We start from the raw sequence: 13,142 nt of genomic DNA on the forward strand, positions 1-13,142 counted from the left end.
TCTGAAATATTGGAGGAATTGCTTCAAAAATTACTTAGAATTTCATGTGTTAATTCATCTGCTCTTTGAAGACCCCATTGTTGATGTAGAGCTTGAAAGGATGCAGGCTTCGCGAAGGATCATCTGAGGCATAAACAGACATTGCCTCAGAGTTAAATGCACGAGAACTCACCTTCTGAATGAAGTTCTCCACTTTGTTTTGCAGTCCCCACCACTTGAACTTCACTGTTACCAGTTTGTAGGCACACATGTGCGGACAGTCTGTCTTTTTAGGCAGTTCTTTCTGCAACCACACATAGACACACAATGTATTTAAAAAAAAAAAATGTCAGAATAAAAGAACAGATATTAAAGTAGTATACTGTGTACCTTCCAGTCAGGCCCAAGGGGTCCTCGGGCCGTCTTGGCAGATTTAAACTTGGCCGGATCTTCATCTGGTTTGTAGTCCTGCAGAGGGCAGCATTACACGTTATTCCTCAAAATCACATTTCCACTTCTCCGATTTTACTTATTCAGCTGAAAAATGACTCAGTGGGGATATCTGAATGCACTGAACACTTGAGCCAGGTACTTCATCTGTCTGGTGATTTCTGTGCCATGAGTCCTGTCATGTACAGGTTTCTGATTTCCGGAAGCAATTTTCTTTTGAAGACTTCCTTCAGACCTTTTGAAGGAAAGGTGTGTGGGATCACCTGGACTAGGATTAAGACCTAATCAGAGCAATGTTGTCCATTGAAATCATTACATATTTAAGTCAAAACTGTTTAAAACATAGTCAAACAGTTAAACTCACCAGCTATTTAGGTACACAAAAAGCACAGTACATACTGTATGTAGTTGGTATATTATAGTGTTTTATAAGGATTTTCTCGAAATCAAAATAGTGGTTGCAAAAAATAGATTAATAAGGTTTTCTAAGAAGCAAAAAACACATTAAACTAAAGATAATTTAGACAGAACTTAATCTGATAAAATTGCAGTACATTCTCATGATGAGATGATGAGATGATCTAGCTCATACTAAATGCCAGAATGTCCTTTGAAGTTCCTGCTTTGGTAAAGACAAATGAGGCTAATGGATTTAAAGTATTTTAATTTTTTCTCCACAATCAATTTAATTCAGAAAGGCTAGGGAACAACTAAATGTTTTGAAATGTTTGGCCTATGTGTAGTGTTTAAAAGAGATAGCAGTGCAGCTTATTCTGTTTTGACAATAGTAAACATGAGAAAAGTCTGATATGTCTGCTTGTTTACAAGCTATTAAGTGATGCAGAATTTATTATAAAATACCACATAATAGTAGTCGGGGAACTGTCATCTTCCAATGCAGGCAAAAATAGTCAGAAGTAGAAATTGACTATTTTCTTGCAGTATCATTGATCTGTGACATACTGACATACAATCTAGTCTGTATTGATCAAGAAAAATTTCTATAAGACATGAAATGCGTATATAAGAGTAAGAAAAAAGCGCCTTCAATGAGTTTTACAATGTTGAACAAAGTAAAATTACCTCTGTGCTTTCTGGTAACTTTCCTATCTATAGTGAAATTGAATTGAAGTCAGTTGAACCATGATGATTTTTTTGACATATGTATTTTTAGACAAGCCAAAATAAATTTCATTCCAGTTGTGCTCTGCATATTCAAGGAGTTTAAAATGAGAAATAATAACATTTTCTTTCTTCCTTTTTCATTCAGCCAGACAAGAAGCCTGTTTTTACCTTTGGCTCCACCTGACTTCTGTCAGCGATGTCAATATACACCACATCCACCTTCTTCCAGGTGTCAGGGTCCAGACCGTGCACCTGCACAGGCCAATCGAAACACACACTCAAAGTCACATTCAGTTCCTCTGAGAAAGCGTGACCCCAGCAGTGACCTTTCAGGCAAATAAAGAGTACTCACATTCTCCTGATGACCCATGTCAGGTTTATGCCATGTTTCTATCTTGATGAGGAAATTCTCTTTCATGTACTCGTTCTGCAGGATAAGAGCATTGTTATTATTAGTATACAATATATTAAATTAATCATGGTGAAGTGATATTTGACATTTATTGGTGTGTGTGTGTGTGTGTGTGTGTGTGTGTGTGTGTGTGCATGTGCAGTGGCCTGTGTATGTGTGAGGTGAAGTATAAGTGGTTATCTACTCACCGTGATTACTGTAGACAGGGAGAGAAATGACAAGGAAGGAGAAAGGACACATCAGATATAATATATTTTATAGTATCTATAGTACATTTCTCTATAAAGTATATGTTCACATGCACAGTATATACTCTACAAAAATATACAAAACAGTTTGTGTGTGTGGGCATGTTTATATATCTTAGTGGAGACCAAATGTTCCCACGAGGATAACAATATCTAACAGATTTGAACTTGTAGGGAGGTTTAGCTGCCCATGAGGAAAACCTTTGCTGTTGTTGTTTTTTTTGACAATAACACAGCTATTATTTTATTTATAAATTGAAAGATTCAAAAGGTTATTGAGGTTAAGGTAAGGGCTAGCATTACTTAGCTGCATTAATTTAATTATGTCAATTAAATGTGTGTGTGTGCGTGCGTGTGCATGCGTGTGTGAGCCATCATGGTAACCTCCGTTCCCTGTGCTGTAACTCCACTCCCACTCTGCTCAATCAGTTAATTATTTAACAGAGAGATAGAAGTTAGTGATTGTGTGTGTGTGTGTTACCTGTGCGACAGTATGGGTATGCATTCCAGGCTTTCTCATGAATGTTAAGAGCTGAAGCTGGTGCTAGCATTCTCACAAATGATGGTACTTTACTAAAAGAGAAAAACAGCAAGACAGAAAAATGGATTGAAGAAAAGCTTGTGTGACACAGCGTGTTTCTCACATGTATTTATGATGTATGCGTATTATTATAGGTATGTGTGTGTGTTAACTCACCTCTGCAGGTGGTAGATTTTGTGTGTGTATTGGCCTTTTTCTCCATCTTTCTCGTATGGTTCATTCTTCAGGACCTCCACGCCCTCTCCTCCCCCCGTCTCATTCTTACTTGCCTCGGCTACAGAGTACAGCTGACCTACCTGGTACTATACAACACACACACACAAATAGAAACACTAAGACAGCAGTTTCAGCTCAATACAATGAAACAATCTTGTGATATTTGGATTAATTGCAAATACAGATACCCAAATAATACTTTTCAATTAAGAAGACAGTTGAATCTACACAAATTCAATCTCGTTATTTAATGCCATCATTCAAGTATAACTGCTGTCTCTCTCATGCTCTCCCTCCCTCATTCTCTATTTTCTACCCTTTCGCCATTATTCCATGTAGTGCACACACAGTGCATACTGAACAAAGGTTTCTTTCACTCTTTAATCACCTCCAACATTGTGCAAAAGAGCCTAAGATCACATACAGTACACTAACCAGGCAAGATTGTTTAAAAACAAATGCAGAAAATGAGCATGAAGAACAAAAATGTAATTGTGTAAATGAGTTCAAGCATATTAGTGAGGACTTAAGGATTTGTTACAATAAGCTGATTTCACTCTGCTGCAACACTTTGCAGTTAGTTCTAATCTTACAGGTTTTATACCAGAAAACAACATAAAAGCTCACACTGAACTTTGAGATGGTACAAAATTTACATTTCAGTACATTTCAGCAAAAGAGATCAACAATCAAATATTGCTCCTCCCACTGTGGGTCAGTCACTGAGCTACTGCAACAAAATTAAAAACAAAAATTCTAACTATTAGGCAAGTGTATGTAGAGTTTTTATTGTGCTTCAGTTTCCATAAATACAAAAATCATATCAAAACAAATTACATTTCCATATTGTTTAACCAGGTAACATTTGAAATTGTGATATTAAACTAACAAATAAATGTGGATTTTCATGGATCATTGTGAGTTTATGAATTACATCCATCTGTACAGGGTTGTGCTCCCTTAATTTCAAACCACTATTAAACTAAAAGCACCTAGCAGTGATTCAGAATGTAATTTGGTTATATTTAGGCTGTATCCATGTTCATCCAGCCTCATTGCTCAACACATTATTTTGCTCAGATCCAATAACAGTTCAGATTATCCATATATATTATAAGTGTAAACAGACCTCTGTCATGATCCAATCTGCAAGCATACATTTTCCAAATCAATAACATGCATGGTCCACTAATTTGTGAGGCAATCAATAATTGTGGTAGCAATAAAATAAATGACCTAACAGCACAAGATTATATACTTTGAAGGTTGGCTGACACTGGACTTATAAATACTGTACATCAGTGTATTTGGACATACCAGTGCCAAATTACTTTCTATACCATTAATCAAGTATGAGAAGACATTATAGTATGATACTAGAGCTGCAAGTATAGACTATTTTTGTTTTTGAATATCCGGATGAACAATGGCCAGGATATTAAAAAATTCTATATGAATAAGAAAAGCTCAAGATTGTTTTTTACATTGATTTCATAAATCCCATCAACAGAATACAATCTAAATAAAAGGTTAAGACTGAGTTTTTAATCCGCATTTTTTTTACAGCCTAATAAAAGAATTTGTGTCCTTATGTGGGGACTTGCACATGGTGGTTTGTACCTTTGAACCTTTTATTTAGATTGTATTCTGTTGGTAATAATGATAAATGAGGTTCATATTTGTACCAGAGCATGCACTAAATGCTATTGTCTCTGTAAACAATGCCTTCAGAGATAGAGTAGGATGCTGTCAGTTACTTGCATTTAATTCTAGACTTTCAGCACTGCAAACTTACAGACCAGATTTATAGAAAACTTCCAGAATGCACCTGCTCTTAAGACTGTTACTGTCACCATGAAGTATTTAAAAAATTGTAGCATGTACTTAATTTTTGGGGACTTCAATAATATCAGTTGTTTTTCCTATTACAATATGGTTAAATATTCTTTTACCAATGGCTAGGTTAATGTTAGGTCAACATTATGGAGCTCTTACTTGAGGTCTCACCAAGATGTGCTCTTGCAAGTTGTGCTATTGTGCCATTTAATTTTTTCCACAAGAGGAACCAAGAGGAAAAGGATTTTACCAAACCACATTTTAATAATAACACTGTCAATAATTCTAAATGTTTGACCATTTTCTAATTAATTTAATATTTTAACTTTATTTAAGTACTGACCTAAAATGTATCAATATTTTTTGCAGCCCTACCTTCTTGGGAATATACATGCATGCCAAAAACTTCTAACAAAGTAACATACTGGCATATTACATTTCCATTAAGTACCTCTGTCATGCAGCCATCTTTCCCTGGTACCATCTCAGCAAGATACCAGGTTGGTGCTGGTTCCAAAGGACACAGAACCATGGCAGTTATCCAAGGTTCTTGTAAACACAATTACGTGTGTTTAACTAGAGATTTATTTTTCATAATTTCCAAGGGGGGTGACAATCACCTGGATAACCTATGCCAACAATGTCATGAGGAACAGGACTCATTTTAAAGTAGAAATGAGTGAAAAGGGTACAGTAGGGAATGTACCAGGCACAAAACGAAATGCTCTCTAGGTTCACCCTCATAGAACACTGCAAGGAAAACTGATTGATTCACAAAACTGCTCAATATGACCTTGGGCAGGAATCCCAGATTCAAGGTCAACCTAGATTCACCTGCCTTACTGCCAGAGCATGCAATTTTTCCCCCTCTTTTTGCCAAAGTGATCATCAGCAAATTTCAGTTTTCAGAAGCAGTCCTTTCAGTTCCATAGTCTTGTAAGAAGGGGCCTTAAGGGACTCCAGCAAATAAGGGAGATAACACACAAGCCTTTTGGCAGATTGCAGCACCTTGCCCCATTGGGAAAGACTGTAATAAGCTTATTAGACCCACCACCTAAGGGTATACAAGGCATGTATACTAGTGGCTTTAAGATTCAGGAGTGTTTCCTGGACTGCTGGGGTACAGTTGGCCAAACCCACAAGGAGAGGTGACCTTTATGAGTGGCAAATCGTTCATCCATTTGGGACAGCAGACCTGAAGCCACCATAGTGATCTGACCACAAAAAGCAGTAGTGTAAAACAAGGTATTGCCTACCACTTCAGGGCAACAAGCAAGACTCTGTGGCTTATGACTCTGTGGATACAGAATTCTATGCAATGTGGGAAGAATCAGCTTTGAAGAAGGAAATGTGTACAGTGGATGGTAAGATAGTCCGAACGAACAGTCCAGCTCTGCCAGGAAAAACCCAAATCTGCAATGTATTGACATGACATTGGCATTATGCAGATCACCTGCATGTTGCCAAACATTTCCCAGATACTGGCTACCAATTCTGGGTGCTCGTCTCATTGAGACAAGGACATATTTTGGTTTGTGGCCTTTGTGGCAGATGAATTATATGACTTGCTTCAGTGTTATGCACCTCATTTCTGAGTTCACCCTTGAGACCAAGCCATAATTCTCCTTGATGGGGGCCAATAGAAGCTACTTGCATACAACTTTAAATCACCCATGGTGCTAGAGAGAGGCTGAATGGATTGGCTTTTAATTGGATTGTCTGACCCTGGAAGAGCACAAGAAAATAAGCATTGTGCTTGTCCACCTACCTGTACCGTCCTGTAGTTGAATGGCTTGAACTTTTGACAACTTCAGTATATTAAAAAGAACCAGATTAGTCCATAGTTGGACAGATTGCTCTGGTGCTAACAGTAAGACAGTAATGTATTGGCACTGTGTGCCACACATGGTGCAATATTGTAAGTTATCCATAGAAAATCAACATTACTTCTGCATGTATCAGTGCGCATCCTGATGTAGTGCTAGCAGGGAGAAAGAGAGGTAAGTGTTGCTTACCAAGCAGAAAGGAAAAACTACACACTGGAGGTCATAGCAAACTTCATGAACAGCTTGGTGAGTGGTAGATAATAAGTTTTCATGGACTGTTCTAACAAAAATATGCTAGTATTGTATATAAAATTTACTCACCAAGGTAGAACAGATGAGATGTGAGGATACTATCCCCAGCTTTAGAGGACAGGAAAACTATAGCTCCAACTGTACTCACTCGCTGCCAAGTGGATAGCTATGGTCTGATATATGAGACGTGAAGAAGAAATGGAAAGATGCAAATAGGGCATCATACTCTCCTATGTGAAATTGTTGAACGATCTTGGTATCCAAGTGATTCTCACAGCATTTGGTGGTTATAATGGTTAAAAAATAAAACACAGTTGTGCTGCTGAAATCAGGCAAATATCTCAATGAACTTAATTAAAGAAGAGAAAATAAATATTTCCATATATAACAATGTCTGTCTTCCAACAAAGATGGAGAAGGAAATTGCAGATTCTGCAGCTTTAGAGAAGGAAACGTCTCACTTCTAGAAAATGTGGACATTCAAATTTTTGGACCCGCAATGAACATTTATTGTGAGTCATATATTAAGCTCACTTAATTTAGTGCTACACTGTATTTTGTAATCCCAGAATTTTAGCTTACATTTCTATGCAGTTTCTTGTTAGCTTCTATTTAAATGTTTGTTCATGTGAAAAACACCCATGTTATGATGTAATATGTTTTTTTGTCTCAACAAATAGATCTGTTTATGTATTGTTTACCTGTTAGTTAAAGCATACAAACCAGCAGACCTTCATCCCGCCCCCCCTTCTCAAGACAATGTGCGTATCAGACGTGCATGACACTGCGATTCAGTTGGTACATCAAAATTCAACAGGAGACTAGCAACGGCAACTTTTTTTGAGGTACAGTAAGTAAATTTTTAGATAATAACTCGATAATAAAAACACCACACTTAGCAATTTAGGATATTGGATGCCTAAAAAAGTATGCTTTTTTTGTATCTAATGTGTTAACGTTAAATGTTTAAACGTTAACGCTACACATTATTTTAACTTACAAGGGTATAGTAACATTAGTTGGTCAGGCTAGCGAGCTGTCAAGTAATGGTAGAGCTAGCCTTGACACCGAACTGAACACTCAGTCAAAATGACGGAGCTCTAATATTATCGATAAGTTAAGACAACAGCTTACTGATGTTAGATAACATTATCAAGAGCGTACAACTACCAACTTTTGGGTACGTTTTATTTCTCCCATTCACCGGCTTTCTTGCTACCACCACTCGCTCTCTTCATTAGCTGTCTAGCTCGCTCAACTACCACTGCTCTCGCTGTCTCTCTCTCTCGCTCCGTACTGTCAGCTCGCTCTGTCATCTTTTTAAAAATTAGTCAGGAAGCCGACAACAAGCCTGACTTTAATTTTAATGTTATCTTTGTACTCATGGCAGGGTTGTGCAGCTCTAATCAGTCTGATTAGACAGTCTCCAAGTCTGATTAGACAGTCTTCATGACTGTCTGCTGCTGCAGACAGTCATGGAGCAGACACTTTGTTTATATAATTGTAGCGTCCATCTTCAAACTAAGTATTGATAACACGCTTATCAATAAGCATACCCCTACAGACAGGCACTGGAAAAGATTTTTTCCAAGCCAAGGAAAATTAAATGTTCCAGCAAGCAATGCCAACTATGCAAATAGGCACATTTGAAAATGTATTCCATAATGTAAAGTTATTTATTTTGAATAGTTATTTTATTTTGACATGTTCATCAAAAAGCAGAGTCTGTGTTTTGTTCTTTAATATATTTTGAAAATGGAAAATGTATTTTAATATGTAGCTATTTATTTCTTAATAGTTATTTATGTTGACATATAGTTATTTATTTTGACTAGTTATTTATTTGTTTGCAATAAATATTTATTCATAAACCTTTGTTTGACTAGTTTATTACTGAACACACGCCGCGCCAACCACCACCACAAGTAAATTGTCAACCCATGGGAAACACTGTTATATATATTGACTTTGTGTCTGCACTCAGACTGGAACATGTAAATTTACTGTAAAATTTAGAAACTTTTACGATTTTACAAACTTTTACAATACAATTACAATCCATAGAAATAAGTGACTGATAGATACAGATAAGGCCAGCTTTTGATCTTTTTGCACCTATTATTGGCACTTCTGTGCTGATAGATGTGTGAGTGCAGGAGCCAGTAGTGATATGCACAAGGAAAGTGTGATGAAAATATGGAAGGATAATGCATGAATTCTGAAGTGATTATTCTCATTATGGTCATGCATCGAATATATAACTGAGATTAAAACAAAACATATAAGAAAGTGTTATTTTTAGAAAATAGAGGTCACAGGTCTGTGCGTGTGTGTATGTGTGTCTTCATATAGAATGTGTGCATCTATAACATAGACACAGAGAAAGCAATGCAGACTAGACTATTTTTAGCACAAACATCCACACTACACTGGCCAAGGAGAAAAAAGAGGAGGGTGTGCAGAGATGCATCTTCAGTTGCCTTTATTTTTAGTGCTGTGTCAAGGATTATATGACAGGAAGATGGCAAAATGAGAGAGTGAGTGAGAGAGAGAGAGAGAGAGAGAGAGAGAGAGAGAGATGAGTGATGAGATTGACTATTAAGTAAACACATTTAGATGTTCAGATGAGCTGTATAGAAGGACAAAATAACATTGTGTGTGTGTGTGTATGTGTGTGTGTGTGTATGTGTGTGTGTGACATCACTAAGCCTGAGATATTACACCAGCAGCATCTTCTGCACCATCCTCTCCCAACCAATCAAAGGCTACATTTTCCAACCAATCCCAGTCCACAAACACTACATGTCACTGTGCAGCACATACAGCACACGCACACACACACACACACACACACATACATACATACATACATACATACATATGTATATATATATATATATATATATATATATATATATATATATATATATATAGAGAGAGAGAGAGAGAGAGAGAGAGAGAGATAGATAGATATAGACACATGCATACACACAGACATTTTCAGAAAGCTTGTATAACCAAAGAAAGACATGGTAAGAGGGAATGAGAAGCAGTGTAAGAACGTAATGTACAAGAACCAACATTGAGAAATAAAGAGGAACAAGGTGAAGTGCATTTGCCTCTTCTTCAGTCTACAGGGCCATATATCTCTCACGTGAATGATTTATGGGTTTAATATGCTACTTTACTTCACAGAAAAAAGATCAGCTTTGGGGTTTGGCTCCATTCCTGCCAGCTTTATTACCCAGATAGAAAAAAAATCCAGTCACGATCAGCTGAGTGAAATGTTATGTAACTTTGCTTTCCTGCACAAAATATGCATTTCCTACAATATATCTGTATTATTGTCACTGTGAATAAAAAAAAAGACAATTTTGATTTGTATATTTTCACTATGAGCCTTTGATTACTGTTGTTTGGAAGATGGCAACATAATCAAAGGTATCCCACAATGCTATTGTTTGTTGTCAGGTCTTTTTTTTATGTGCATATGAACAGGTAACACATTTTTCATCATAGGATAAAGGTGATCAGCCAGAATAACTTTGCACTGATTTGCAGTGACCGTTCCTTCTAAGGGACCAAGTGCCCTCACACACCTACATAATTACATGCCTTTATTACTAGTTTCACTGCAATTACTGAATAATTCAGTAGCTGTGTCCAAAACTATGCCCTATTCACTACATAGTGCATTATTTTGGGTGTCTGCCATTTTGTAGTGCTATCCAAAACATAATGGGGGAATATCCAGCGCACCTTTTTAATGTCATAATGCGTCATGATATGTAGTGCACAAAAATGTACCTTAAAAGCAACAAAATAAAATAACCATATTGTGTTCTTCAGTTTGATTTACACATACCTTCACAGGGGAGTACAGCAAGCTAATGTGGTAATGGCCCTTCAGACCTCAGACACCTTACAAATGTACAGAGTGGTTTATTTGTCATGTCATATCAATGGGAATATACTTCAAATATATTTTTTCTCATATGAATTCATAGGGGTGCCAATAATTGTTGCACACTTATATATAACAAAGATATTTTTTTGCAATTGTTTGATATCCATGAGAGCAGAGTATTTTTATTAACTTCTTCATCAAATGATCAAAAGGTTAAACAATAAAGACAATTTTTCACAGCTTTCTTTGCTCATATTTACCAAGGGTGCCAATATTAGTGGAGGGCACTGAATATCCTTGAAAAACATCTTCAAGCAATGTATTGTATTCAGTATCAATGTATTCATTGGCATTCCACATATCAGTCCCTCCAGGATTTCACAATTTTGCAATCACAGAAATTAATAAAAAATCAAGCAAACTTCGAAAAATATTCAGAGGAGCTTACAATTTTTCATAATTACCGCAGATTTTCTGCAGATTTGGCCCAAGAGGCATAATGTGCTGTCATCACAATGTGCATTCGATCACAGCCCTCTTTGACATGAATCTAGCAATTGTAATTTTGCCAAAAAAAGCACAAAAAACTGAACAAATTGCATCGCACAATTTTTTAAAAAGCTGCAGCAAAATCAAGAATTTTTGGCCACAACAATCACAAAAAAACTCTGCAAAATCCTGTACGGACTGATATATCACAATAACCTACATTTACTGTAACCTCTTTTTCAATAAGGTTTGCTGAGGCTCTGGATAGGTTCTAGACTTCTTGTCCAAAACACTCTCAGACAAATCAGCAATAGACAAATCAACACACTGAACAAACTAGATCCCATATTCTTAAAAAATGAAATATAGTGGAAGGGAGAAGTAACACAGAAGGTAAATCAGTCCTTTATTAACCATGCTGTTCCTCTGAATCCATTTTAACATTAATTTAGCTACAGCTTAAAACAGAACCACCAGCCAAACCCACTTCTGTGAAGCAAAATCTTTAATTAACACCTTTTAATAAAGCGCTCTCCAAAGTGCATTATGTTCCAGCTTTCTCCAATCTACAGCAGAGGTGTTAATTTAAAGCTGCTGATCTTACTGTGTGAGGTCATTGCACACTAGTAATTTGACCAACTTTCCAAAATCCAAAAGGTACATGCCACAGGGCCACCAGAGCAATAGGGCCAAGCTGGCATTTGACCCGCCACTTTTCAACCTACTTGGACGGTGACCCAGCACTTCAGGCAATAACAGACAGGTCTGACTCAGTTGAAAAACCAATCAAAGCTTCCAGTTCAGCTGGGGTGGGGGGGACATTTCTACTAAAGGGGATCTCCTATGAGTGATAAAGGGTTATCTGCACTTTGGCACTCACTAGAGCTTAATAATCGTGTGTTGAAACAGTATTGCTAATGTTTCAATATTTTAAGTGACATATGCACATATTCTGTATTCTGAATCAATTGCATGAACATTCCTCGAATGATATTCTTCAAATAATGTAAGTAAGGTTGCTGGGAAAATGTTATTGAAACAGACAGTTACTACAGTGACAAATAGCCTACTGTAGAATGTGAACATGTCTTCGATTTTTTCAAACCTATTTTAGAATTAGTGCTATCTAACTTTGTGAACTAATTTTTTGCTCTTATTAGCTACCTGAGGAGTAAACTGCAAAATGAAGCATGTTGAAACAAACTACTCTGACATTTATTAAAAGGTGTTTTGTACCCTGTTATTGTATTATAATCAGACCCTGGCCCCATATAGCGCTAAAAGCAAAATAAATAGTCTGTATGATTTTATAGAAAATGACTGATGTACCTCTTCTCTTAGACAAAACTTTTGACCCACCACTTTTGGAGTAGTGGTACCACCCCTGACATGCCAGGTAGGTAAATATGAAAATGAATGCAAATGTTTTATTATGGCAATACATACCTGTGAAAGTACTTCATTAAGACTACACAGATCCACTACAGGAATACACTTTAAAAACTGCTGTAAAATTACAGCACTTAATTTAACAGCAACATAATCATCTATGATTTTACAGAATTGTGCTGTAAACACTATTGATTCTATGTGGGAAATTGGTTTACAGTAAAATGCCAGAAAAAAGGCATGAATTGTAGGATGGGAGTGGGAATGCTAAAGATTCTTTTTGTGTCAACATCTGAAAATTAGTGGAGCATTTTTGTGCCATGTATTGTAGCGAATATTCTAGGGAAACATAAATCCTTTTGTTGTATGTGTATATGCAAGCAGACACTTCATTTTAGTAAAGGACTAAAACTAGTCTTTTAGTGCAAGTGAATCAGTGCAAGCTATTTGAGGGAAATGGTGGCTTAGTGGT

General features: G+C 36.6%; 1 protein-coding gene across 1 annotated transcript in view; it reads right to left on the bottom strand.

Moving 5' to 3' along the window:
- The window catches only part of pitpnab (phosphatidylinositol transfer protein, alpha b), a 29,165-nt gene that overhangs the window by 6,956 nt on the left and 9,067 nt on the right, over positions 1 to 13,142 (bottom strand). The window contains exons 3-9 of the mRNA XM_017488303.3: positions 2,912 to 3,057; positions 2,696 to 2,787; positions 2,155 to 2,162; positions 1,907 to 1,981; positions 1,723 to 1,806; positions 370 to 447; positions 173 to 283 (exon numbers count right to left, since the gene is read on the bottom strand). Of these exons, the coding sequence (XP_017343792.1) occupies positions 173 to 283; positions 370 to 447; positions 1,723 to 1,806; positions 1,907 to 1,981; positions 2,155 to 2,162; positions 2,696 to 2,787; positions 2,912 to 3,057 (594 nt within the window). The remainder of the gene's footprint in view (positions 1 to 172; positions 284 to 369; positions 448 to 1,722; positions 1,807 to 1,906; positions 1,982 to 2,154; positions 2,163 to 2,695; positions 2,788 to 2,911; positions 3,058 to 13,142) is intronic.

This window comes from Ictalurus punctatus, chromosome 16, assembly GCF_001660625.3.
Source record: "Ictalurus punctatus breed USDA103 chromosome 16, Coco_2.0, whole genome shotgun sequence".
Classification (NCBI taxonomy): domain Eukaryota; kingdom Metazoa; phylum Chordata; class Actinopteri; order Siluriformes; family Ictaluridae; genus Ictalurus; species Ictalurus punctatus.